The sequence below is a fragment of the Elgaria multicarinata genome, chromosome 22, assembly GCF_023053635.1.
Source record: "Elgaria multicarinata webbii isolate HBS135686 ecotype San Diego chromosome 22, rElgMul1.1.pri, whole genome shotgun sequence".
In the NCBI taxonomy this organism is placed as follows: domain Eukaryota; kingdom Metazoa; phylum Chordata; class Lepidosauria; order Squamata; family Anguidae; genus Elgaria; species Elgaria multicarinata.
The window spans coordinates 2,329,986-2,357,851 of NC_086192.1; the positions used below are offsets into that span (position 1 = coordinate 2,329,986).

A 27,866-nucleotide genomic window follows, 5' to 3' on the forward strand; every position below is an offset into this window, starting at 1 on the left:
CAGATAAAAACTCAACATAGTTAGGCGTTCCCGCAATACCTTAAAAATGCCAGAAGTGGATCAAGGGACGTCCTTCCGATTGTGTGAGTGAAACAGCCTCGCTGCCGTTCGAATGAAAAATGGCCTGTTTTCCAGGTTCCGCCAACTGCGAGAAGCAGCGGTGCGAGAGCTGAGAAGTCTTTGCAACACTTGTGAAAGTGCCCCGACTTCTCTAAGCTCCGTTTCCAGACCTTAAATTGCAGATGGAGATGTGGGATATTGGGAGGGGGGCAGGTTTCTCTCTCAGTGGAGGAGGGTACCCTTGTGTGAGTTGCTCCTCCCATGTGGCAGAGCTCCGCCCATCGTGAAAATCACCCTGGATTGTTTTCCTTCCCCACCATCCCTGAATTAGGTAGGATGGGCTGACGGTGTGCTTTCTCTCTCTCATCATCTGTTTCCAGCTGATTGACAAAACGAGGATTGTGCTCGTGCCGTCCCTGAACCCAGACGGGCGCGAGATCGCTCAGGAGGGCGACTGCACCTCGAAGATCGGCCTCTCCAACGCCAACGGCAAAGATCTGGACACGGATTTCACAAGTAAAACCAGCCACCCTTCTCCTTTCCATGCTGCCATATCCTGTTCTCCTAGCTGGTGGGGGAGAGGAGTTCTTCTGGTTAAGGACAGTTTTGACACCTCCTTTCCTGTTTGCCTTTGCATATCCAGTGTGATGGCCCGCCACGTCTTGTTGCATGGGAGTGTGATTTGCGTGTAAGGCGCTTGGATGCCTTGGCAGCATTTATTTATTTATTTACTTAACTATATTTATATAGTGCTCCCGATTCAAAATTTCGGAGTGGTGTACAAGATAAAACAAAATAAATACAGAATAAAAACACACACACACACACACACACATGCAAAGTAAACCTTGGCTGGTCATCACGGGAAGGCTTCCTGGAACAATGACGTTTTCAGGAGACACCAGAACGAATGCAAAGTTTGCGCCTGGCCTCTAGAGGCAGGGAATTGCCTAGGAGGGGGGCAGCCCACCGAAGGCTCTTCCCCTGGTGGACTCCAATCGGAGGATGGGTTCATGTGGAACCACCAGGAGCAGGCCCTCGGATGAGCTCAGTGTGACTGGGAAGGTTGGTAGGGGAGAAGGCGCCCTGTCAGGTATCCTGGTCCCAACTTGTTTAGCATCCCTGTAGAACCAGCGTACTGGCATGCTTACACGGAGCGGGATGTGCCTTGCATGGAGTTCTCTGTTGCTAACCAGCATGCTACTGAGGCAACGCTGAACCGGTTGCAGGTCTCAGCTGCTTATGAACCTCTGGGCCTCTTCCATCAGGCAATTCCTCCGGGGCAAGAGAACCGGAAACCAAGGCCATCATGGAAAACCTGATACAGAAGCAAGACTTCACCCTCTCCGTGGCTTTGGACGGAGGGTCCCTGCTTGCTACTTACCCCTATGACAAGCCCGTGCAAACAGGTACGATCTAGTCTTCCTCCGTGTCCTTTGGGAAGAGCTGGGAAGGTTGGCTTTCCTTTGAGGAGCAGTCCGTCCTCCACTGGTTCTTGGGCCAGTACAGTTGGCTTCTTGTGATAAATAAGACATGAAGAATCATGTCTTATTTATCTTATTTACTTCTCAAACTGGGGAGAGGCAACGAGTGGGGTGCCGCAGGGCTCAGTCCTGGGCCCAGTGCTCTTCAACATTTTTATTAATGATTTGGACGAGGAGGTGCAGGGAACGCTGATCAAATTTGCAGATGATACCAAATTGGGTGGGATAGCTAATACCCTGGAAGACAGAAACAAACTTCAAAGTGATCTTGATAGGCTGGAGTGCTGGGCTGAAAACAACAGAATGAAATTTAATAGGGATAAATGCCAAGTTCTACATTTAGGGAATAGAAACCAAATGCACAGTTACAAGATGGGGGACACTTGGCTCAGCAATACTACAAACGAGAAAGATCTTGGAATTGTTGTAGATCACAAGCTGAATATGAGCCAACAGTGCAATATGGCTGCAAGAAAGGCAAATGCTATTTTGGGCTGCATTAATAGAAGTATAGCTTCCAAATCACGTGAGGTACTGGTTCCTCTCTATTGGGCCCTGGTTAGGCCTCATCTAGAGTATTGTGTCCAGTTCTGGGCTCCACAATTCAAGAAGAATGCAGACAAGCTGGAGCGTGTTCAGAAGAGGGCAACCAGGATGATCAGAGGTCTAGAAACAAAGCCCTATGAAGAGAGACTGAAAGAACTGGGCATGTTTAGCCTGGAGAAGAGAAGATTGAGGGGAGACATGAGAGCACTCTTCAAGGACTTAAAAGGCTGTCACCCAGAGGAGGGCCCGGATCTCTTCTCGATCCTCCCAGAGTGCAGGACACGGAATAACGGGCTCAAGTTAAAGGAAACCAGATTCCGGCTGGACATGAGGAAAAACTTCCTAACTGTTAGAGCAGTGCGACGGTGGAATCAGTTACCTAGGGAGGTTGTGGGCTCTCCCACACTAGAGGCATTCAAGAGGCAGCTGGACAGCCTTCTGTCAGGGATGCTTCAGGGTGGATTCCTGCATTGAGCAGGGGGTTGGACTCGATGGCCTTGTAGGCCCCTTCCAACTCTGTTATTCTATGATTCTATGATTCTATGGGTTGTTGCAGCGAGGCCGGAAAATCTCCGTTTGCAACCGGTGCCCGGACAGCCTAGGCTGAGCTCCACCATCTCCTCGGTTGACTTCCTGTTTTTCTGTTCTCTTTGCAGTGGAGAATAAAGAAACGCTGAGGCACTTGGCATCTCTGTATGCCAATAATCATCCCACAATGCACCTGGGGCAGCCTAATTGTCCAAACAAGTCAGGTATGTGGCCGCTGTGTTCTGGACTATTTGTGGGCCAGCTTGCTTCTTACAAAGAGCTTCTGATTTGTCTCTCTCTCTCCCCGCCCCCCCCCCCCTCTGTTCTGCAGATGAAAACATTCCTGGAGGTGTGTTGCTCGGAGCAGAATGGCACAGCCACCTGGGCAGCATGAAGGTATTTTGGTGGTTTTTTCCGTTTTTTTTAAAAATTATTATTATTATTATTTATTATTATTATTATTATTATTATTATTATTATTAACTGCCTTTTGTCCAATGCTGGGCCTCAAGGCGGCATTACAAATTTAAAACATATACATTTAAAACCTGTAAATAGAAATATACAAAAATATATTAAATATATTCCAATATTAAAACATGTTAAATGAATGATCTCTGTTAGTTGAATTAAATCAGGGTTGCCAATGACCTTTTGCCTGCTGTGCCTCTTTCCCATCACAAACCCTCCTCTCGGTTTTTCGGCTCCTCAGGATTTCAGCGTTATGTACGGCCACTGCCCAGAGATCACGGTTTACACGGGGTGCTGTTACTTCCCCAGCGCGGGACAGCTCCATACGCTGTGGCTGGAGAATAAGAAATCTCTTCTCAGCATGCTAGTGGAGGTGAGTTTTAGTGAACTCTGGCTGGGTTGGGAATACATCCAAGTATTTATTTGCAACTGCTTGAAGTGGAATGCAGTAGAGCCCAGATTTAAGAACACAATTTCACGTTGTTGCTTGCTACCTGAGATAACGATGTTGGGGTACATTGAGTAAGGTTTGGGTTTTGGATGAAAAGAACCCAGTTTGAAATTTCTCTTGGCTTTGAGACTTGCCAGGCGGCTGTGCTCAAGATGCTTTTCTCCCAGCCTAACATAACCTTTTAGGTCCTAATGTTTAGAGTCCGTTTAAGGTTGCAATTCAGTAAGGCCATATTTTAACCAACTTCGAGCCCTTGGGGGTAAGGCAACAACGAAATGTCACAGCAGGGATGTCTCTTTGGGTCTTGCTTAATTCTTGCGTACCTCTTGTTCTGCAGGGAATCGTCTACTAACCCTCGGGGTCCCTAATGTTTTGGAGTCGGTGGGCACATTTGGAATCTTTAGAGTGCCATGGGTGCTCTCACAAAATGGCTACCATGCTGTGCGCTTGGCCGCTCATAGCATGGCTCCCAACCCCAAAATGCTTATTTCCCAGAAGGCCATCTGGCCATCTAGAGGAAAAGTAACAGGGCAAAGGTGGAGTCTGAGTGCCAGATGCGAAACAACACCTTTAATTGGCGCTGGAGGGGAAGCGTTTTGCTCTACAGCCTGTTCAGCATCTCATTTAACTCTTTTAAATTAAAGTCACACACATCTTAATTAAAAATAAATAAAAATTAGTGGGCACCTAGAAAGATGTCACAAGCACCACATTGGAGACCTCAGATCCACCATATAGATGTGAGAAGGATTGTTTCTTTAGTGAAGAGCCCCCCTCCTGATGGGCAGTATTTATCAGATGCCTTTTATTTATTTTTGCACATCCCAGGTTCATAAGGGCGTCTACGGGTTTGTCCGGGACAGGCACGGCCGGCCGGTGTCGAAAGCTCAAATCGTGCTCAACGAAGGGGTGAGAGTCTGCACCAAAGAAGGCGGCTATTTCCACGTGCTGCTGGCTCCAGGCTACCACAAGATCCACGCTATAGCTGAAGGCTATCAGCAGCAGCACGTCCAGGTAACAGGGGAAGGCCCGCCGCAGCCTCCTTTCCTTGAGCCTGGTGGGATAGAAGAGAGGGGCAGGCCTCGCCTTGGCTCACGCTAGGTGGAAAGGCAGCCCACTGGCCCTGTGGTGATCCTGTCAGTCCCCCCGCCCCCATCGTCCCCCCCTTCCCCGGACGGATGGCTTTCTACCCATTCTCCGAGAGCCTGCTGGGGAATTGGCAACCTGGAACCATGTAACACAAGCCAGCCTGGGATATAAAGACCAGTGGCTTGTGGACGTGGGAGGCAAGACACTCTGCATTGTCAGAGACGCAGAAGAGATTTAGGAACTCTGGCACATTGGGTGGCAAGATGGAAAAGAGCCCCTTTCTCTCCCCCGCCCTCACCTCCCATTAATCTTACTTTAAGACCTTCTCGCCCTCCCTCCCAAAATGGAGCTCATTGCTCACTATCTTCCTTACATAAGTCAGAAAGTCCCTCCTCACTATTATTTCCTTGGGGACCTGAGCTTCTGCAGCTTGTGCGCATGGTTCTTTTGCCCTTCCCTCAATATATGTGCATCCATGCTGTTGCTGAAATACACGCTGTTTTATTTACAGGTCCTAGTTCGCGACGAGATGGCTAGCTTTCTGCATATCCAGTTTGACGTGGACAACAAGATATTTGGTCTCCCGAGGGAGTTGGTGGTTACTGTAGCAGGTAAAAGAAGCTAGATACGGTTTTCTCTTGTGGTGTGTGGGTGTGGGTGTGGGTGTCTGAACAACTTTCTAGGAGGCAAGACAGGGGAGATACCTTCACCACTTTGGCCTATGTGTAATCATTTTAATGGATGCACCATAAACACCTGAATTGTGCAGTGGGGTATCCTCCCAGAGTGCAGGACACGGAATAATGGGCTCAAGTGAAAGGAAGCCCGATTCTGGCTGGACAGTAGGAAAAACTTCCTGACTGTTAGAGCGGTACAACAATGGGACCGATGACCAAGGGAGGTGGTGGGCTCTCCCACACTGGAGGCCTCCAAGAGGCAGCTGGACAGCCACCTGTCAGGGATGCTTTGAGGTGGATTCCTGCATTGAGCAGGGAGTTGGACTCGATGGCCTTAGAGGCCCCTTCCAACTCTTACTATTCTATGATTCCATATGCGTGGGGCAGATGTGCCAGTGGTCCTTAAAAGGAAAGAGTACTGCTCTTTCCAGATGTTGAGACCCTCCTTAAACCTCCATTGAGAAGATTATGGGGAGGGGGTGCATTGAGGTGGAAGCTCATCTTGAAGCTAACGCTGGCGTGGGGGTCTTGATTTCCCCCACCCACCCCTGCTCAGGTGCCACCATGTCGGCCCTCGTCCTCATGGCCTGCATCACCTGGTGCGTCTGCTCCATCAAGTCCAACCGGCACAAGGACGGCTTCCACCGCCTGCGGCAGAACCACGACGACTACGAGGACGAGATCCGCATGCTGTCCACGGGCTCCAAGAAGTCCCTCCTGAGCCACGAGTTCCAGGACGAGACGGACACGGAGGAGGAGACGCTGTACTCCAGCAAGCACTGACCCACCCAGTGGGAGGGGGAGGCTCCCTGTGGAAAGGCGGACCCTGCGAGATGGAGCGCTTTTCTCAAGCGGCGGGCCTGGGACGCGGGGCGCGCCGGCCCTCTCGCTCCCGACCCATCTCTGATAATGCATAAGGCGGCCCTGCCTTCTCCTGCTGCCGGCTGCTCTCCTAGTCCCGCCTTGAGCCGGAAAGCCCTCTGGAGCTGGTCTTGGCCGCGGGGCTGCTTGCGAGCCGTTCTGGCGAACTGCACCTTGGCAATGTTTCCTCGCCCCTTTCTGACACTGTTCAAATTCCTGCCATTATCGGGGGGGGGGGGCGCACGGGGGCGGAATACACCATAGCTGCCAAGGTTTCGCCTAAGGTAAAGCTGCTTCTGCAGCATACGGACGGTTTTGGAAACTCTTTCCTCTTCTGCCTGGGGCAGCTTCACCGGCTGGTTGCCAGGAGTGTTTGGAAATTATCGTCTTCCTCCCTATGTGGAGGAATTAAACTCCCCCCCCTCCTTCTGCTTAAGGATGACTTCAGGTTAGGGAATTCTGGCAGAAGTTGGCTTCACTGTTACCTGTGTGATAAAAACCACAAGGCAGGAGTGTTGTGTTGAGATGTGAGAATCTCTCTCTCTCTCGTTCTTTCTTTCTCTCTCTCTTTCTCCAGTCAAGGCTGTGGTTTTTGGAAAAAGAAATAAAACGTTTTGTCTCGTTGAATTCTCTCGCACCGAACCTGCTTCAGAATCCCCTCTGTTTCTCTTTGAGAACGTAGAATAGCAAGAGATGGCCTTCTGTGCTGAAACAAAAAAAAGAATAACTTCTGATCAGCCTCGTGCTGGCTGGGTGCTGAATTTCCAGCGTGGTGCCAAAAAGTCTTTTTGCAATTCGTTTTTTGGGATTGAGCAACCCTCTGTGTGGTCTGTTGGCTTGCCTGACTGCGCGGCTGTTGTCTAGAAAAATTCTTCAGCTATTTCCTCCTATGAAAGCAAATGTACCGCTTTGAAAGTTCACCACGCCAGTCTTGACCCATCCTTCCTTTCCAGTATCGAGTCTTGTTACTACTAGTCCGACACCAGTTTCTGCTCTTTTGCCGAGGCCGGATTTTTGAGTGGAATTTTGCTTTCCCTCAAAGTCTCTCCTTTAGAACAACATCCAAACCGTGGCATGCAGTGGTCACTTTGCCTCCCGAGATGTGCGGCAGTCTCGCCCTGGGGTCTCCAAAGTTATGCCCGAGCGAACCAATGTGCCTGCAGACATTCTCTTCACCGCCCGCCAGACTCCCTGCCACTCCTGTTTTTTATTTTACATCTTAAGATTGTTTAAAACATTACTTTTTAAAAAATAAAACGGGTGGCTGGCTTGCTGCAAAGCGATGTGTTGCCATCTCGACGGGTTCGAAAGAGTGTTTTTGTATCTTGGAGCTCAGGACCTCCGCCTTTTACTTTGGTTTTTGGACAATATTTGTCTCATCAGTTCGCGTTCTGGGAAATGAGCGTGTCATGCTGGCCGTGCCCGCCACGGCTGTCATTTTATGAATGAACAAGCCCTGCCTTGCCCTTGGAAGCCATTTTGTGAGAGTGCCCTCCTCAAAATCCCAAACATGCCCCCCCACCCTGAAAGCTGAGGGAAGCCCTCTAGCCCTTTTTTCCTCTCCAAGCACCTCGGTTTGACATTTTTAAATAGGGTTGTGTGAGAAGCATCGCTGATACTTGAGCACTGTTGTAGCCTGTCTTAAAGATCGCCTCCCTTAGTGTTCATTTTGTGTGTGTATTTTCTATGGTTTTTGGTTTTTTAAAAATGCCATTTTCTAAGCCATGGTAGTTTTATTTAGAGAGGACGTTGGGGATGAAGACAAAGTTGGGGGGAATACTTGTTAAAGGTCAAACAAGGAAGCTGATGAATTGCAAACAAGGATGATGAATTGCGAACTCTCATCACCCTGGGGGAGGAAAGGGATTGTGCTAACTTCTGCAGTGCAGCTGGGCTGTGTGTTGATTTCTGCCCATCCTCCTGAGATGGGTTTGGGTCTTGGGTTCTCCTTGCGTGGGATTGGTCCTGCAAAGGAGTGGGGCAAACAGGCCTGGCTTGGGCACCGAAAGAAAGGTTATGAACTCTGGCGAACAGGAGTTCCATTTGGCTAGCTCCCTTCCTGCTCCCGGCTTTGCGATAGCTTTACCTCCACCCACAAAAGGCTTGGTTAGCTGTCAGAAATAAGTGCCGGTGATCCTTCCGGGGTTCTCTTTAGTGCTGTAAGGCGTAACCCTCTTGAAGCCCACCTCTTCCTCTTAAAATGCGCCACGAGTGAGAACTCAAGAGATATGCTTTGATAGCTTTATCCCATGGCTCAGTTTTCCTAACAAAAGTTTTCCTGACACCTGAGCCTCCCTTCCAAAATGTTGTAAAGCTCCCTTAAAAACACCACCACAGACTTGGTAATAAGGGGTAGCTGGATTCTGGACTCCATTCCAAGCAAATCCGTTGAGCAGATGGGCCCTTTTTTATTTGTCAGGATGCAGCTAGAAAGATAGATCAGGCTGCAATCCTGAACACACATCAGAAGGGAGCATAAGAGCGGAGCTTGCTTCTGAAATCAGTGCGGGAGGCTTTTTTAAATCGACCCTCTGGCTCAGCCGTCCCTGAACTGGAGCCTCCCAGTTGGGCCGCAGCAAGGGTGGGCGCAACAGAGGCTGTCTGTGGCCCCCTAAATTTGGAGGGAGAGGGGATTTTAAAAAGCATTCCTAGTGGTTGCAGCGTGCCGAAGGTGCCATTGTGGCTGCTACGGATGCCATTTAAATTATTGCTACAAAAACCAATGCCCACAAGAAATCTGGGGGCAAAAATAGCCCCTGGACCTCCCACGGTTGCCCACAGGGGGATGGGAGTTGTAGTCCATCACCTTGAGTGCTCCAAGTTAGAGAAGGCTACTCTTACTGTGTTCTTTAGCTTGGGCATCTTCTGGCCTCTCCCATCCCCTAGGACAGCTTTTCCCTGCCTGATGCTTCCAGATGTCTTGGTCATTGGCCATAGTGGCTAGGGCTGACGAGCATTGAAGTCCAAAATATCTGGAGGGCACCCTGTTGGGGAAAACTGAGCTCAGAGTTAAGCAGGAGGAAACCAATTGCTTGTGTCTACAAACATCTCATCAGGGTTAGGTAACCCTGGTACCTTCTTCACGTTGTGGCCTACAATTCCTATAACCCCTGAGGGGAGGGCAGGCTTATGGGAGTTACCCAAAACATCTAGAGCTGCCAGGTTGCCTCCCCATGTCTTAAGTTATGCCCATTGATACGCTCCAACAGACTGTCATAAAGGCTTTGCAACCCATTCCGAATCATATTCCGACTTAATTTAGCTTTGGCTTCCCTCTTTTCTTTTTTAAAGAAGTATGTGCTACAAAGGCTTTGTTTTTTAAAACAAAAAGTTGTAGAATACTGATTCCAAATGTCTGCCAAGCACATCTGGGGCCTTGGGCTGGTCCTGCATAATGCATATCGAGATTTCTGATTCCCACCCACCCCGCTCCTCCGCTGTCCAAAAGGCGGCTTAAAAATCCATTAAATAAACTAAATAGGTCAGTAATAAGCGGTGCTGGAGGACTGTGCTTGCCCTCTAGCCGTCTTTCAGATCTTGTTCGAAACCTAGCTAAGAACTACAGCGTGGAGGCGAGCAGCGAGCTGTATCCTCCTGGTAGCAATTATGCAATTTTTTAAAAAATTATCGGAACCACTGCTCCTGCTCTTTATGCCTTTGGGACCCGGTGTTTGCTTCTCTAGCTCTACTGCAAACTCCCCTTATCCAGTGTCCCTTAGATGTGTTGGACTATGACGACCAGCAAGCTGGGAGTTGTGCCTTCCAGATCCGTTGGGGCGCAAGTTTGGGGGAGGCTGCACTAGAGAGCAATTTACAGCTGCCCATGTGCGCTTGTCACTGTCCTTTGGTCCATGCACTGTGTGCCTTCAAAAAACCCAAACGAGGGGCTGGCGTGACTTGGGAATGCAAATGGATCGGGGCCGTTAGCGACTCGATAACCTTTCCGCAACCAGCCGAGTCTTCTGTTCGTGTTTTCGGGTTTGTTTGTTTTTTAAAACGTGTACACTGAGCTCTAATCTGTATAAAACTATTTTATGACGTCTCTTCTTCCTGTGTCTTATTTGCTCCATTGGCGGCAAGCATTTCCTTGCTATGGGACAGAGCGAGGGTATTTTACTCCTCGGTCAAATTATATAGTTTCATGCGTCGTCGTTGGGTTTTTCCTGCCGCTGCGGTGGGCGTTTTCTCTCTGAAAACCTTCTTATCAGGTTCTGGAGAGTTAATTAAAGTTCTGTTGGTCAGAGGCATTTCCAGGAAGGTTTCTCCCTTTCGAAATAACACAGGAAGTGTAACGCAAGAGTAGACCCCAGAGAAAGGTGGCGAAATATTTTTAAATCCTTCGGCCAGTGCAAGTTTCCAAACACAGGTTTGTTTATGAGCGCCCTGCCCTTTTTAAAGGGGTTTTAAGTAACAAGTGGTACATGGTGCCTGAGTCGGTCTGCTGAGCCCAGGGGTGTCAAATCTGACACCCCAAGGGCCGAATTACATTTTGGAGAAGTTTGGGGGGGGGGCTCCTGTTGGTGGGCGGGGCTGAAGTGAAAAGGGGGCGGGGCCCAAAGCAAAAGTATAAGCTTTTTAAAGCTCTTGCTGTCTGTAATGAAGCTGTAGAAGCTTGGGGAAAGAAACTGGACAAAACATGGGAAATCATTCAATGATCAGTGGTTAAGGAAAGAGAAGGGGGAACCAAGGAAAGGGGCGGGCCTTCTGGGGATTTGGGGCTGATTTTGGCCCCTGGATCTCAGGTTTTGCACCCAGGTCCAGGCCACTGTTAGCTGCTCCTGACTGGTAGTGTTTATCTAGAGTTATGGCCATGGTGCAGCATTCCCACCCCTCCCAAAAAGAACTTTGATTTTATTTTGCCTTGAAAAGAATTAAAAAGTGCAACCGGAAGAATTTGCACAGAGGAAATTTGCAAGTGATGGAGATTCACTGTCCACCTTGGCGCACGAAGGATTCCAAGTTGCTTCTCTAGGCATCAGGCCCATTGAACTGAATGGGTCTTCTATTTCACTAGACATATGTAGGGTTGCATTAAGAGGCAGTGATCCTAAGCACACTTAGCTGGGGGTAAGCCCCATTGAACACAGGGAGGTTTTATGTAGGGCTGTGTTGTGAATTGCACGTTGTCTCCAACGGTATCCTTCATTTGTCCCTAAAGTGCCTTCAAAAGTGTGTGGCGTATTCACAGAGTACAAGAGGGTGGAGATACCTGCCCCGAGGGGCTTACAGTTTAAAAATGCATGGTGCCTTGCAGCACAATCACACAGGTCCTTAGAAGAAAGTCTGCATTTTTATTTGATTTGCATCCCGCCTTCAAATGAAGAAAATGGTGGGATGTAAATCCCAGGTAAATCTGCATCCAGGTTTGCAGCCTTAAGCCTCTTGAAGGAAAGATGGTGTATAAATGTAATAAAATTTAATAAATAATTAGTTTTTAAACTGCTATTCTTTTTTAATAAAAAAATGCTACCCTATTGTTTTTTATCATTGTTCTTAGCTGCCTTGGGTGCTCTATGTAGAAAGGCGGGACAGAAATGGAAATAAATTCTCAGAGAAATCTCACCTGCCCCACTCATAGAGTCGAATTTTAGAACATATACAAAAACTTGAAATAGTGCAGTAGCTTTTTATTAAGACCACTTATGACTATATACAGAGACTTCATTAGGCCTATTGGCAAATCCATATTAGTAGAATCCTTTTAAGAGAACATTAGTTACTGGGCAAATTAGAAATGTAATAAAATAAATGAGGCTGGCCTCATAAATCTATTTCACTAATGTGGGTTTGCATATTTTAAATTAGCTACCTGCTTCTTGGAAGTTAATGCATGGTCAGCACAAATGGATTCTCTGTGCCCTTCTGACAGCTGAAAGACTTATCTTACAGCCCTGGAGGGATAAATATTCACCTCCTGTAATGCAGTGGATTGAAGACCATACAACAGTTTCAGTGTTTAATGGGTTGTGTATAGATGCCACCTGCAAATGGAGAAGTATTTGGATATTTCGTCTGCTTCTGCTGAAGTTTAAAAAAACCTGTATTTTCTCATACACACACACACACACACACTTCATTTGTATGCATTGAAGTTAATATATTCAAATTGAAGTAGCCATGTTTTTCTTTTTTTGAAGTTTTACAAGAAAAAGGGTGAATTTAAAATTCAAATATGGATTTGTATGTAGGACTACATGCAGAGGCTTCATTCAGCCAGGCGGCCTAAAAACAATAACAAAAAAGGCCTGACCATAATACGGATTTTGAGATTTTTGATTGTAAGCTGTGTGGGGCAGAGACTTCATCTTCTGTGTATAATACGTTGTTTATTCGTTCAGTCGCTTCTGACTCTTCGTGACTTCATGGACCAGCCAACACCAGAGCTTTCTGTCAGCCGTTGCCACCCCTAGCTTCCCCAAGGTCAAGTCTGTCACCTCCAGAATATTATCCATCCATCATATATATACATATAAATATACACATATATCTTATACACAGAGCAGGCCTTACAGCAGTAGTGGGTTAGGGGTGACCTGGCCCCCAGTAAACTTGCAATGCCCCCTATTATTTTACAAACCAATTTTTAAAAGTTTACAATTTTGTCTTTAAAAAGCCTACTGACCAGGTCCTGACACAGTGGGCGAAGTCTCTGCCCCGCAGAGCGTACAGTCAAATATCCCAAGTATCCATCTATATAGCTGAAGTTGTCTTGGGGCCTGCCAGGGGGCGCTGCCGTGACTCGAGCTAGCGACGCTCAGGGATCCCCGACCACCACCGCACTTCCTCATCTCTATGGGTTCCCTCCCTCCGGTCAGCGCGAAGTTTATAGTACTTTTCTCACTCTAAGACCGGAAGTGGAGAGCGCGAGCGCGCGCGGACGGAAGTGGGAGCGGGACGGAAGTGGGAGCATCGGCGCTCTGGCCCTCTCCGGCTCTTTGGCTTAGCGCGCAGCCGGCCTAGGAGGGCTGACGTTGGACAACAAAGATGGCGGCGGCGGGGGGCAGCAGCAACTACTGGGAAGGTGAGTAGAGCGGGGGGGGGGGGAGGAGGCGAGGAAAGGGGGGCGGGGCGGGTGTAGCTTTCTTTTGGGGGCGGGGCCAAGGGCTGCGAGGGAGGGGGCACCAAAGGAGGGCCCCGTTGGGGAGGGGGGCTCAGCGTAGGCTGCCAAGGGATGGGGCGGAGGGAGGCGTCGAGGCCTCGTGTCTTGGGGTGGGGGGGGTCCAGCATTGTGAAGGTAGGGGTGTCTGTTCAACGAGATAAGGAGGCAGGCCTTCAACCAGGGCAGACTTTTCTCAAGCAGGAGATTCCCAGGTATGTGGAACTGCAACTCCTATTGTCCCCCCGTTAGCATGGCCTTCCAGAGGTGGGGGACTGCAATTCCCATCAACCTCCAGCTTGTCTGGCATTCCCATCACCCCCCAGCTGGCACGGCAAGTGGGGGCCTTCCAGGAGTAAGGGGCTGCAACTCCCATCATCCCCCAGCTTGGCTGGCAAGCAGGGGCCTTGCTTACGTGTGGGGCTGCAACTCCCACCATCCCCCAGCTTGGCTGGCAAGCAGGGGCCTTGCTTACGTGTGGGGCTGCAACTCCCATCATCCCCCAGCTTGGCTGGCAAGCAGGGGCCTTGCTTACGTGTGGGGCTGCAACTCCCATCATCCCCCAGCTTGGCTGGCAAGCAGGGGCCTTGCTTACGTGTGGGGCTGCAACTCCCATCATCCCCCAGCTTGGCTGGCAAGCAGGGGCCTTGCTTACGTGTGGGGCTGCAACTCCCATCATCCCCCAGCTTGGCTGGCAAGCAGGGACCTTGCTTACGTGTGGAGCTGCAACTCCCATCACCCCCCAGCTGGCACGGCAAGTAGGAGCCTTCCAGGGGTAAGGGGCTGCAATTCCCATCATCTCCCAGCTTGGCTGGCAAGCAGGGGCCTTGCCTATGTGTGGGACTGCCACACCCATCGTCCCCCAGCCAGCACGGCAAGTGGGAGCCTTCCAGAGGTGTGAGACCAAAATGGCCATGCTGGCTGGGGAATGATGGGAGTTGTAGTCCCGTACATCCGGAAGGCACTCAGAAGGTCGCTTTCAGCTCTGTGCTCTTTGCACTTGGTGAAGTTTCGGAGGAAGGGCAGAAAGCTGGCAAGGGCTGCGCACGTCACTCTCTCTCACGGGTGTCCGTTTCCTTCCCCAGATCTGCGGAAGCAGGCGCGACAGCTGGAGAATGAACTGGACCTCAAGCTGGTCTCCTTCAGCAAGCTGTGCACTAGCTACAGCCACAGCAACTCCCGGGACGGAAGGCGCGACAGGCACAGGTACCCCTCAACTGAGACTGCTTAACTTTTGTGAACCGCCCAGAGAGCTTTGGCTATGGGGCGGTATATAAATGTAATAAATAATAACAATAATAATAATTACTTTTGCATTTTGAAATGAAATTATTTTTGTTCTTGTTTTTAAATCTGGCTTGCGTTGATTCATTTTGAGGTTCCTGTGTTGGCTGCTGGCTTTTGAGTTTTTGATTTTAATTTTCAAGTTCTGGATCCGACTCGTTTGTAGGGGTTCTTGGAAGCTTGTGGGTTCCTTCCTACTATTTCTCCTGGCTGTCGCGGGTCCGTCCCAGCGGCCTATTCTGCTCCTGCTTGAAAGCAGTAGCCTGCAACAGAGTTAGCCTGGTAGCGTGGTTCTTCCCACACAGAGAAACAACACAGCCCAGCTGGGCTGAAGAGGGCAGCGGCGCCATGCTGGAGGAGCACTTTCCCTCCTGCCCTTTTGAGACCCGGAAAATGCCTCTGCCTCTCTTCCCTCCATGGATAAGAGCCACAGGAGTGGCGCCAATACCTGGCATATTAGGGCATCTGCCAGGACCTCTTGTCTTAGGTCTCCTTTTTAAACTGTTTCCCCCAGCCTGGCTGGGAAATTCACCAATGGGCAGCTAGGCTGCCATTTTAATTTCCCACAATGCTCCTCCACATGAATTGTTGCCCCAGGGCATTGTGGAGAATTGAAATGGCGGCTTGGCCCAGAGTGCCCCTGCCATCGTCTGCGTTATGTGCTGTGAGTGTCGGCCTCCCACCGGCCAAAACCTCTTTCTGGGTCTCTCCGGCTTCTCGGATTTACCCAATATGTACCTCACACATTGGTTTGAGCCCCCTACAAGTTTTGACTCGTGCAGGATGTGGAGTAGTTGTTTGGAAAAGGACCCATGTCCCACCATCAGCAGTTGAATAGAGCTAAGAAAATGATAAGAGCCATGCTGGATTTATCTGGTCCAGTGTTATGTTCCCACGGTGGCCAACCCGATGGCCCAATGTACAGGCAGGACATGAGGAACAGGCAGGACATGAGTGCACCTGCCTGTTCCCCAGCATACTGCCTCCGACGCTGGAGGTGGAATATAGCCATCAGGATGAATAGCCATTGATAACCTTTTCCTAGATGAGGCAAGAAGGCTCACTGGTGTGGCCACTGGCAAGAGAAGCACAGGACCTGGTCCGTGCATGAAGCAGGGCTGCTGGGGCACTTACTTTACACCTTCCAAGTTACCAATCCTGCCCCAATGACTTTCGAGTTTCAGAAGTAGGTGGCGGTCCAGGATGGGCACTCGCTCGTCTTTAGGGTTGGTTGTGTGTGTGTGTGTGTGATCAGAACAGCTCTGTTGTGTGCGTGGTGCCCCCAGCCTGGTGAGTTAACTGGGACCGTGTCCTCTGCAAGATTCTGTGAAAATTAAGTGCGCTTTCCTGCCATGCCGTAATATTTATTGACGGGTCGCTCCCCCCGCCTCCACTTCTCTTTTGTTTGTCGCTCAGCTCTGACACCACCCCTCTCCTGAATGGATCAAGCCAAGATCGGATGTTTGAAACGATGGCTGTGGAAATTGAACAGCTCCTGGGAAAGGTAAGCAGCGCCTGAGTTGGAAGACCTTTAAACCCGCCAGAAAATCGTGGTGCACGCCCCTCTTTTCTCCTAGAACTGGCAAATTGCTTTGCTTTTCCTGAGTTTGGGTCACTACAAACTAAATCGAAGAAGAAGCCTTCAAATGTCATCTCATCTGTGCAGGAGTTGTGGCTCAACGCTGTGTGGAAGGAGCGAAAATCTTCTGTATTCGTTTTCTACAAATCTGTTGCCCTCCACATAAGCAGAGAACAAAAGTAGTCCTATCCATTGTCTGTTTTTGTACGTGTGACTTTATTCTGTCTTCAAGGGCAGCCCCACGTGAAGGTCAGTACAGTAGTCAAGCAAGGATGTAACCAAGGCATGAATATCTGAAGCCAGGTTCCATCACTCTAGATAGATACGCTGCTGGTGCCACCAGCCTAAGGCACACCTGGCTGCCCATGCGACCTCTCTTCTGCAATCAGTGATAATTCCAGGCAAACTTAGTCATTCCAAAGAAGTTCAACCCTGTCCCAGACTTTATTCTGAGAAACAGCAACTGAAGAAGCAACCCTATGGATGATGAGACAGAAAAAAGTCCTACAACTCCCAGCATTCCCCAACCAGCATAGCTGGCTGGAGGATGCCAGGAATTTTAAGACTTTTTTCTTTTCTAGACTTGCATAGGATTTCTCCCTGAAAGGCCAGAATTTTCAAGAAGCAAGCAAGAGCTGATAGTTTGGCCGGATCCTGTAAGTGTGGGTTTGAGATGTTTGTGGTGCGATTTAATTGTAACAGTTATTAAAAAGAAATTTAGTATTTTATTATGATTTTTAAAACGTACCCACACACCCAGTTGATTTAAATAATGAAAAAAGACTTAAGTTTCAAAAATCGTTGCTTTTTATCCATGCTGGTATTTGAAGGCCTGCACTGCAAGGGTCACGCGTAGTTCATTTGGACGGGAATTCCAGAAACCCGAGAGAGAGAAAAGTCCTTGCTGGCTGGGGCATGCTGGGAGTTATAGGACTTCCCCGCCCCCATGTCTGCACATGCATAAGGATTGCTCCCTCAGAATGTGTTCCAGGCGGATGAGCACCATGCTGTTGGTCAGAGTGGCTGCTGTGTGTTTACAAAAGCGGTAATCGTTTTTCCCCCATGTCCTTTCCGACGCTTCTCTGCGCTCTTTCCTGCAGCTCACGGGAGTCAATGACAAAATGGCTGAGTACGCCAACAGCGCCGGAGTCCCCTCCCTCAACGCTGCCCTGATGCACACCTTACAGCGGCACCGAGACATCCTGCAGGTAGGAACAGCTGGTGCCATGCTCTCGGTTCATTTTCTAGCAGCAACATGGGAAGCTGCTTCCTTTTTTAAAAAAAATATATATTTATTTTTACTACAATAATAACAATAAAGAACAAAGAAAAAACCCTGCTTAACACAATAATCTAATAATGATAATAACAACAACAACAATAATAATAATAACCATAACAAAAATGATAATAATAATAGGTGCAACCCACCCCCTGGGACCATTATTCTCCACTCCAAAATTGTAACACATCTTGTGACGGTTTACACCCTTTCCCTTTTCCTAATACAAATTTGACAAATGGTTTCCAAATCTCCTCAAAATCGTTCCGCTTTAATATTCCTTTCTTAACTTTCATACACCCCGTTAGACTATCATTAATAGCAATATCCCAGACTTCTTTATACCATTCTTCTATTTTATATTCTCTTTGTTCTTTCCAATTCCTAGCAATTATCAGTCTAGTTGCTGTTAGTAAATTAGTTATTAATTCTTTACTATTTTGCGTACATTGGACCCCTTCATATATTGATAACAATGCTGTCTTCGGGCCTATTTCTACCTTCCATCTCATTATTTCATTTATTTCTTTAAATACCATTTCCCAAAACTTCTGAATATTTTTACAATCCCACCACATATAAAAATACGTACCTATTTCCTGACACCCTCTCCAACAATTTACTGAATATTTCTTATCTATCTGGTATAATGTTACAGGTGTTAAATACCACCTCCATACTAATTTGTAGTAGTTTTCTTTTATTCTTGTTGACATACTCTTTAATATACGTTGACTCCATATCTTCCCCCACTCTTGACCACTTAACTGTCCTACCATATCTTGGTCCCATATCATTTTAATATATTCTTGTTATTTTTCCATGCTCATTAGTATCTTATACACCGCACTCATTATACCCCTACTAACTAACTTTCCATTTTTATTTTCTCTTTGTAAAATCAACCTTTCCATTTCTGTACACTCTCTACACTCTGTATTTTCCTCTTTCCACTTTTTTGTCCATTGTTCTAGTTGTGGTGCCTCCATCCAAGCATTTCGCCTCTCTCTTACTAACTCTTTTATTTTGTCTTTGTCCATTTCCTTCATCCAATCTTTTAATTTATTTATTCCCTTTTCCCTTAAATCTTTCTCCAATTCTTTCTTCAAATTCACTGGGAAATTCCCCATCATCACCACTGGCGTTAGGGGTGATATCTTTGGCATTAATTTTTCTTTATATTTGGCCCAAATCTCTATTATATTTTTCATCAGGGGGTTCTCTATTCCCCCCATTTCTTTTTTTTTTTAAGTTATAAAAAAAAAGTTCTCCGACTTATACTTCTTCTCTTGTGTCTCCCATTCTAACCATTCCAAACCTTTACTTCCTATCATCCCCTCTATCACATATCTTAATTGATTTGCAATGTAATACCACTTTATATTGGGGAGACCCAATCCTCCCACTTTTGGGAAGCTGCTTCCTATCCCTTTAACCTCTCAAAGTTATTATTATTATTATTATATCATAGAATCATAGAATAGCAGAGTTGGAAAGGGCCTACAAGGCCATCGAGTCCAACCCCCTGGTCAATGCAGGAATCCACCTTAGAGCATTCCTGAGAGATGGTTGTCCAGCTGCCTCTTGAATGCCTCCAGTGTGGGAGAGCCCATCACCTCCCTAGGTCACTGGTTCCATTGTCGTACTGCTCTTAACTGTCAGGGCGTTTTTCCTGCTGTCCAGACAGAATCTGGCTTCCTGTCCCTTGAGGCCATTATTCCGTGTTCTGCACTCTGGGAGGATCGAGAAGAGATCCTGGCCCTCCTCTGTGTGACAACCTTTTAAGTATTTGAAGAGTGCGATCATGTCTCCCCTCAATCTTCTCTTCTCCAGGCTAAACATGCCCAGTTCTTTCAGTCTCTCTTCATAGGGCTTTGTTTCTAGACCCCGATCATCCTGGTTACCCTCCTCTGAACACGCTCCAGCTTGTTTGCGTCCTTCTTGAATTGTGCAGCCCAGAGAGCTTCGGCTATGGGGCAGTATATAAATGTAACAAATAAATAAACTGGACACAGTACTCAAGATGAGGCCTAAGCAGTGCTGAATAGAGGCGAACCAGTATCTCAGCGATATGCTGTTTTATTGCTTGGAGTTTTATTGTTGTGTGCTGTGTAGACATTGCTTTCACGGCAAGCGCTTTAGAAATGATGGGAAACAAAGAATAAAATAAGCCTGAGCCAGAGTCACAAGTAGTCACACTTCAGTGTGGACCTTGGAGACTTTGCACTTTGTATATAGCGCAGGAGCTCTTGGCCAGCTTTTTGAATAACATTTTGAGCTTCAACCCCAGCTAGGCCCATTGCCAAGATCCTTATTTCCCCATTGAGATCTCATTTATTTATTTATTTATTTATTTATTACATTTTTATACTGCCCAAGCTCTCTGGGCGTTTCACAAAAATTAAAACCATAATAAAACATGAAGATGTTTTGTTTTTCTAAATACAGGACTACACACACGAATTCCATAAAACCAAAACCAACTTCCTGGCCGTGCGGGAAAGAGAGAACCTCATGGGTTCGGTCCGGAAAGATATAGAGTAAGTTGACGAAGTGACCTCGAACTGGGGGTGCGGAACCTCTTTCAGCCCGTGGGCCGAATTCCGTGTCAGAGGAACCCTCAGGGGCCCTGTTGCTGTGTTGGGCGGAGCCGAAGGCATAAGGGCAGGGCCAAAAATGCCAGCACATTATTTTAGCTTTGAGCTCCCGCCACCAGTAACTGAGCCTTACAAAAAAGGAGGCTGAGGGGAGACAGGATTGAGGTGTACAAAATCATGCCTGGTGTGGCGAACGTGGAGAGGGAGACATTTTTCTCCCTCTCCCATAATACTAGAACCCGACGGGGTCATCCTAGGAAGCTGATGGGTGGGAGATTCAGGACAAATAAAAGGAAGGACTTCGCACAGTGCAGAGTGTAACTGTGGAACTCACTACCACAAGATGTAGTGATGGCCACCCATTTGGATGGCTTTAAAAGGGGGTTGGATGAATTCATGGAGGAGAAGGCGATCAATGGCTACTAGTCCTGTTAGCTATGGGCTGCCTCCAGGATCAGAGGCAGTAACACCAGTTGCTGGGGAACATGGGTGGGAGGCTGCTGTTGCACCGTGCCCTGCTGTGTGGGTCCCTGGCCGATGGCTGTCTGGCCGCTGTGCGAACAGAGTGCTGGACTAGATGGACCCTCGGGTCTGATCCAGCCTCAGGGCTCCTCTCATGTTCTTAGTAGCAAAGGCCTCTTGGGAGTTGTTGGACTTTTTCCAGTCTAAATGTGCAGCTAAACTAGGCTGGAATTCTTGGAGTGTTTTGGCCACCGCTGACACAGCCCCCAAAAGCCTCTTGGAAATCGAACCCGGCCCTCGGGGTGACAGCGTTTCCACCCTGGCGGATTGCTGCCCAGCCTTTACACCAAAACACGGCACTTTAAGGCGGTTCGCAGGGATGAAAATAAACTCGCTTCAGACACTCCTAAAAAACCAAATAGATGAAAAAACACAATTCAGAAGCGGCAGGCCAGGGAGCTTCTCTGTGGCACGACGGAGTTAACTTCCTAAGGCGAGGCAGATCTCTGCTTTCGATAAGAGCCTCCAGGGAAAAGAACAAGGAAAGGGAAGTGAGAAGGGAGCGTGTGCTGTTATCGACAAAGCGTAGATTGACGGGGCCTGGAACAGCTTGTCACGTTAACAAGGGGGGAAATGCACCCTGGGGCTTCGCTCTCCCTTCTCCAAACCCCTGCAGAATCTCTCGACCTGTCAACAGAAGGAAACGGACCACGCTTCACTCCAGGAGCCCAGGGTGTGCCTGCATGGGACTCCCCTGCCGATTCAGTGCAGTGCATCTCTGGGGAAAAGATCCCTTCCCTGGGGGACCGTTGTCGCTCAGCCTCTTGGCTTCTCCCTGGCAACAATTGCGCAGTTGCAACACCACACTCGCCGGCACTGCATTTCGAACGGCAGAAGGATTGACGGGAGCAGCGAGTCTGGCTCTGCCTATAGGTTCGCTCCGCCAGCACTTCCAGGAGCCGGTGACAGGACCGGAGGGCTCCTTCGCCCCCCTTGTCACCATTGCGGACAGCAGCCGAGGCTCCGCCAGAGTTATTTCCTTAGCAATCCCTAGCTGGGTTAGAGGCAAGATGCAAGCAAATGGGTGTCAGCAGGTAAATTAACATTGGAAAGAACCTGCCTTTGCTGCAAGGGAGAGGAGAGTGGTCCGGCTCCTGTTGCCTGCGTCCTGGCGTGAGCAGTGGACGGCTTCGTTGAAGCCTGCAGGTCTCGTCATACTAGAGGGGAAGCAGTCAAAGGGCTCTGTTTCAAAGTCCGTAATAAGGGGCAGTTGTCCTGACTCCCAGACCTTTGGATCTGCAGGGGAGGGCTCAGCGCAGGCTGCTTCTTTGGGGGTAGGACAGCCAGGGCCTTATTCGGGGCCCTGCCAGACACAGGACACAGCCCCGCCATCATCCTCTGGCTCAACCTCCATCCTCCCCAGCCTCGTGGAAGCCTAGGGTGGCGAAATCGAGCGAGGGCCTTTTAACGGTCCAGCCAGCTCCTCCAACGACAGGTCTTGTCAGCCTACATCTGAGGTGGGCAACTTGTGACCCTCCCGATATTTTGGCCAGAAACTCCCATCACCTTTCACCATTGGCTGTGCTGACTCTGGCGGATGGGAGCTTGGGGCCAAAACATCGGGGAGGCAGCAAGTTGCTCACCCCTGGCCTACGTAAGGCTTCAGAAGGCTTTTGCTCCCTGCTAAGACAACATCCTCCTGTTGTCCTAGGAGGAGAGCGCCAGCCAGCAGGCCCCAGTAGGAGCTATCCAAGGTGCTGTTTTCATCTGGCTTCCGCTTTGACTTAGCCACCTTGACTATTTTTTGTCTGGCTAACCTGACCTTACCTGGTGTGACCTTACGTCCTCCCTCCCTTGATCTGGCTGTCATCAAGACACTACCAGCTTCTGCAAGCTTCAAGAAATCAGAGAACGGGGGACAGTTGTCTTCCATTGGGGAGGGGTCACTTGGGAAGCACTTGGTGAAGGTCGGATTGAACATTTAGCCTCCTTCCTACTGTCATGTTTGCTTCAGGACCCCTGATCGTAGGTTGCCCCTGTCAGGAGGGCCCCGGTAACTTTCTGTTGCCTTGCGTTGACCTTTTCTCTGAATCTTCTAGGTCGTACAAAAGTGGCAGCGGGGTGAACAACAGGCGGACGGAGCTCTTTCTGAAAGAACACGATCATCTTCGAAAGTAAGTTTTTGCGCCTGGTGCTGGGTCCTTCCTCAGAGGGGACGGTTAAACACCCGCAGCATCTTTACAGCAATGGGACTTTCTGGAAAGATCTGAATCGGACGTTCTGTGCTACGCTAAAATCTACAGAGGTTTGGTTTAGCAGGTTTACCTATTTGACTTGCGTTTAGCAATGAAACTAAAAAAACTATGTTGCGTTAATTTTGCGTACTTTTTAAATATTGGGAAAGCCCCCCCCCCCCCCCCCCACGGTAGCCAAAAGTAGCTGAACTGAAATATGTGATTAGGGTCGTTTTGATGCTGAATTCAAGTAAATTCAAAGTTTTTCTTGGACACTGTTTTTATTTTCTCCCCATCTTCAGATCACGGGTAGACAGAAGTTAGATGTCTGCCCACTGGTAGGAACTCTGTGTGATTTGCAGTGTCTAAAACAATAGTAACAACGGGATGCTCCCTAAATTATACTGACATGAAGAAATGGTGTGATAACCGGGAGTGGAGGATTTCTTGTGTGAAGGGACTGTTGAGCGCCATTCAGTCCGGGTACAAAAAAAATCCCGGCTGAGAATTCTTCAATTCAAAGTGTGTGTCGTTTGCAGCAGGCTCTGGTTGGTAAATTTCAGGGTATTAGTAAAGATCTAAGTAGATCCTGCAAGCGTCAAGCCTGCCCACTTGATTTTGATTTTAAGGCGGGGAAAATGAAGGCATTGAAAACTGTTAGCATACTAATTTCAGCTGTGAGCATAAATATATTTACTTCCTAGGTTTAATCAGCTGGGAAAAAAAGGTTAATTAAAACTGCAATCCTGTATCCACTTACCTAGGAGTATAGATGTACGGACATTGTTAAATCCCACAAAAATGCACATTTTCAGGCTTTGGCCAACGGTGGAAAGAGCACAATTTCGGCCTGTCTTTTTTAAAAAAATCTTATTTTTGTATGAATAAATTTGAGTACAATTCCGGAAAGTAAAAAACACGGTTCACGCGACTTGAAAAAAGCCAGTCAAAAATTCTGTAGCAGGTCAGATTTGCGTAAATTTGAATCTGTTGTGAATTTCTCCAATAGCTTTACCTGGGAGTAAGTCCCATTGAACGCTGTGAGATCTACTTTTGAGCTAGACATGTACTGTCCTGACCTGTAACGTTTCAGTTTTATATTAGCGTTGTGTTCCATCCATTTGAGTTTCCCCATGTGACTAGTGCTGCCTACGTTAATTAGGTTTTTAATTAATTTCATGAAAAAATGCCTTTGTAAGGGGGGCATTTTTTTGCGGGGGGAAATCATAGCTCTGGGAAACATTCCAGAATTAGCAATACTGAAATGCTGGCTCCAGGGGGCGCTGTTTCTCCAGAAATTGTTTTTCATAGAATCATAGAATAGCAGAGTTGGAAGGGGCCTACAAGGCCATCGAGTCCAACCCCCTGCTCAATGCAGGAATCCACCCTAAAGCATCCCTGACAGATGGTTGTCCAGCTGCCTCTTGAAAGCCTCTAGTGTGGGAGAGCCCACCACCTCCCTAGGTAACTGATTCCATTGTCGGACTGCTCTAACAATCAGGAAGTTTTTCCTGATGTCCAGCTGGAATCTGGCTTCCTTTAACTTGAGCCTGTTATTTCGTGTCCTGCACTCTGGGAGGATTGAGAAGAGATCCTGGCCCTCCTCTGTGTGACAACCTTTTAAGTATTTGAAGAGTGCTATCATTCTTATCCGGTATTTATTTCTGAACTCAGTTGTGGTGGTCTTAGCAAGTATGAGTTTAAAAAAACCCACCAAAACCCCCTCTTACAGAAAATTGCAATTTTTTTTAATAGTGCTGGTTGAGACAGAATTGATAAAATTCGGGGGGAAAAATACCCCAGGATTTCTTCTGGGCCCCTTGCTGCCATTTGGGCGGCTTGCTTATTTATTTATTTATTACCCCTTGTTGGTTTCTACCCGCATGGCATCTCTTGCAGTGAATGAAAAAGGGCCACGTTTATATTAAAAGCCATGAATGGGCATGTGGGACGGTTTTGAGCATCTTGGGCCGCGAGTTCTGATTTGAAGCTTGGTGGCATGGATGAAGTTTATTTTTTTACTGCATTTTCACCCCACTTTCCAGGTAATTATTTAGCTGGGTTCGCACCATCACCGTGAGTTAAATAAGCCATGGCACGTGCCAGGTGCTACTTGCTGAAAAACCCACACCAAGTTCAGACAACCCACATGTCGTCTGAACCTGGGCGGCCTGGTTTGTTGGAGGGGGAAACAACCGTCAAATAACCCAACAACAGCCAACGGGTCATTTGAGGGCTGTTTCATCCTCCAACATGCTGTGCCTCCTGGGGTTAGACAATACAAGCCATGCCCGGGCGGGCGATTAGGCAGATGGCTCCCAGCACATGCCGTGGCTTGTTATAACCCACGGTGATTGTGTGAACCAGGTTACTGTTTCCCCGAGTGGCTCATTTCAATTAAAAAAAAAGAGGGAGGCTTATAGGCCTACAAAATGGCAAGGCACCAGAGGGAGTGGAAGGAAGTGAGGTTTTTTACCACCAGAACAAAGTGGGGAGCTCTAAGCGGGCCTTGAAACACACTTTTGGCCCGGCTGTTCTTCCCTCGCTGGTGTTCTCACTTGAACGAGGCTCTTGTTCCTGTGGCCAGTGGATCGGGGCTGGTGCGTTCTTTGAAGGGGAGGTGAGCGCCCCGCAACTCCTATTTAGAATGTCTTTAGCCAAGTGGATGGGGAGACACTTTTCTCCCTCTCTCGTAAGACTAGAACCCCACGGGGTCATCCCATGAAGCTGAACGATGGGAGATTCGGGACAGATTAAAAGGAAGCTCAGACTGAAAATAGCCCAAGATGGAGTGATGGCCACCCATGTGGATGGCTTTAAAAGAGGGTTGGGTACATTCCTGGAGGGGAAGGCTGTCCATGGCTACTAGTCCTGATGGCTGTGTGCTACCTCCAGTATCCCGGGCAGTGGGCCTGTGTGCCCCAGTTGCTGTGGAACATGGGCGGGAGGGTGCTGTTGCACCATGTCCTGCTTTGTGGGTCCCTGGTTGACAGCCGGTTAGCCACTGCAGGAACACAATGCTGGATTAGATGGACCCTTGGCCTGATCCAGCCGGGCTCTTCTTAATTGTTTATGTCATGTACTTCTCTTATATTATTTAAGTGCAAGAAACTGTTGGAAACTGTTCACGCACTAATTCATCCTTCCCAACTTGTGCATTCCAGATGTTTTGGATTACAACTCCAAGACATCCGGAGGTCACCAGGTGTGGGGGACGGATGCGCAAGTTAATATTAGCAGCCCAGAGAACTGTGCATGAGACGTTGACAAACACTTGCCTATTTCCACTAAGGTCAGTTTCTTCATCAGTGCTCTTTTAGTTCCATTTCACATATGAATTCCGTGGACATACATGTGTCTTCTTCTCCCACATAATTGCAGGGGTTTTGCCTCCTGAAAGGCATCAGTTACAACTTTGAAGCAGCGGAGCTGGCCTGATTCTGGTTTTTGCAATTGACATCCATTCGCTCCCACTAAAGATCTTCTGAAACGGAAGATTTCCCACAAAAAACTACAGCGCAGGGGAAATATTCCACCCCACATTGCTGATGGGGAGGGAAGAGGGGGCGAAATTCCGTAGGGGTGCTGGAATGAGTTTGCTTCCCCTCTGAACGTTTCTAAAAAACCCCACCCATTTTCATTAGAAAAAAAGCTGAGATTCTCAGAGAATTGAACCGTGCAGCCAGTATTGTATTTTGCACCCCTGTGGAATCGCGGCAGGCCAGCAGCCCTGCAGGTATGGATGTCCTGGATCCTAATACACCAGGAACGTCTCCTGCATCAGCTCCATTGAGACAAATAGGGAGCTACTCTCCTGCAACTCCTCCATCACGGCGAGGTTTTGCCGCCACATAGATTCCCATTGGGCTGTGCACCTCATGCATATTTCGACAGTTGTTGTTATTACTATTCTGCCTTTTGCCCAATACTGGGCCTTACAAAATTTAAAATGTATACATTTTAAAACCTAGGAAAAGAAATATACAAAAAATTAAAAAATTAAATATATTACAATATTAAAAAATTAAACATTTAAAATACAGGTCAATTTTACAAGCCCTTAATATAGATGGAGGCACAGATTACTCTCCAAAGGCCTGCTGGAACAAAGAAGTTTTTGCCTGCTTCCGAAAGCCCATCAAGGAGGGAGCCAGCCTAGCTTCCCCGGGAAGAGAGTTCCAGAACACTGGAGCAGCCACCGAGGAGGCCCTCTCCTGCGTTCCCACCAGACGCGCCTGTGATGGCAGTGGGACTGAGAGAAGGGCTTCCCCAGAAGGTCTCAAAGCACGGGCAGGCTCATAAGGGATAATACGGTCTTTCAGATAACCTGGACCTGAGCCATATAGGGCTTTATAGGTCATAACCAGCACTTTGAATTGTGCCCGGAAACAGACTGGAAGCCAGTGGAGCTGTTTAAACAGGGGCGTTGTCTGCTCCCTGTAACCAATCAACACTCTGGCTGCAGCTCTTTGAACCAGATGGAGTTTCCAAACACTTTTCCCTTTGCGGAAGGCACCTGTCAGGGAACGACCCCCCAATCCTTCATTTGTCTCGAACCTTCGTAATAAGGTGGTGTATTTAATTATGAAAAAGACAGCGATGTTTGATTGATTTCCCCTAAACCCGAATGACGAAAAAAGGTGGCGATTCATCACCTCTTTCCTCATATGGTTTTTGACGGGTAGCTAATTGAGTCAGCTCACGTCGGCCTTGCTCAATCCATCTCACAGGGAGTCAAAACTCTCCTTCCCTTTAGCGTGATGGAAGACGAGAGGATTTCCACCTCCCCGTGTTTTGGCGTGCGACGTCGTTAGTCAGTCGGTTTCAGACCACACGAGAGACGTCTTTTCCTGTGTTACGTTCAGCTTAACAGGCTTGAGGTTTCCCCCTTGCCCACTTTTGGAGGCTTGGGTTTTGCTTTGTTCCTTTGCTTTGGAAACCCCCGGCTTTTAGGTAACGAAATGGCAACAGACGATGAGACGCAGCGTGGAGGGGGGGCTGTAGCAACTAGTTGGGGCAGCCGAGGGAACCCATGGCACTAACTCACTCCTAATTCAGGGTCACCCAAGGGAAAAGGGACGATTGGAAGGAAACGGCCTGCTACGGCCCACTTCCAGAGATCACGGCTGTGGGATGTGGTGACGGCAGACATGTTGGGGGGGGGG

At 48.3% G+C, this 27,866-nt stretch overlaps 2 protein-coding genes across 2 annotated transcripts in view; both read left to right on the forward strand.

Moving 5' to 3' along the window:
* The window catches only part of CPD (carboxypeptidase D), a 37,494-nt gene extending 27,284 nt beyond the window's left edge, over window positions 1-10,210 (forward strand). Inside the window, exons 14-21 of the mRNA XM_063146687.1 lie at window positions 441-576; window positions 1,329-1,469; window positions 2,747-2,842; window positions 2,950-3,014; window positions 3,331-3,462; window positions 4,369-4,554; window positions 5,141-5,240; window positions 5,863-10,210. Coding sequence (XP_063002757.1) covers window positions 441-576; window positions 1,329-1,469; window positions 2,747-2,842; window positions 2,950-3,014; window positions 3,331-3,462; window positions 4,369-4,554; window positions 5,141-5,240; window positions 5,863-6,089 — 1,083 coding nt within the window. The 3' untranslated portion in view covers window positions 6,090-10,210. The remainder of the gene's footprint in view (window positions 1-440; window positions 577-1,328; window positions 1,470-2,746; window positions 2,843-2,949; window positions 3,015-3,330; window positions 3,463-4,368; window positions 4,555-5,140; window positions 5,241-5,862) is intronic.
* A 2,911-nt stretch (window positions 10,211-13,121) lies between these two features.
* GOSR1 (golgi SNAP receptor complex member 1) overlaps window positions 13,122-27,866 on the forward strand; it is a 39,064-nt gene continuing 24,319 nt past the window's right edge. Inside the window, exons 1-6 of the mRNA XM_063146570.1 lie at window positions 13,122-13,188; window positions 14,349-14,469; window positions 15,964-16,051; window positions 17,227-17,334; window positions 19,857-19,948; window positions 22,567-22,641. Of these exons, the coding sequence (XP_063002640.1) occupies window positions 13,152-13,188; window positions 14,349-14,469; window positions 15,964-16,051; window positions 17,227-17,334; window positions 19,857-19,948; window positions 22,567-22,641 (521 nt within the window). The 5' untranslated portion in view covers window positions 13,122-13,151. The remainder of the gene's footprint in view (window positions 13,189-14,348; window positions 14,470-15,963; window positions 16,052-17,226; window positions 17,335-19,856; window positions 19,949-22,566; window positions 22,642-27,866) is intronic.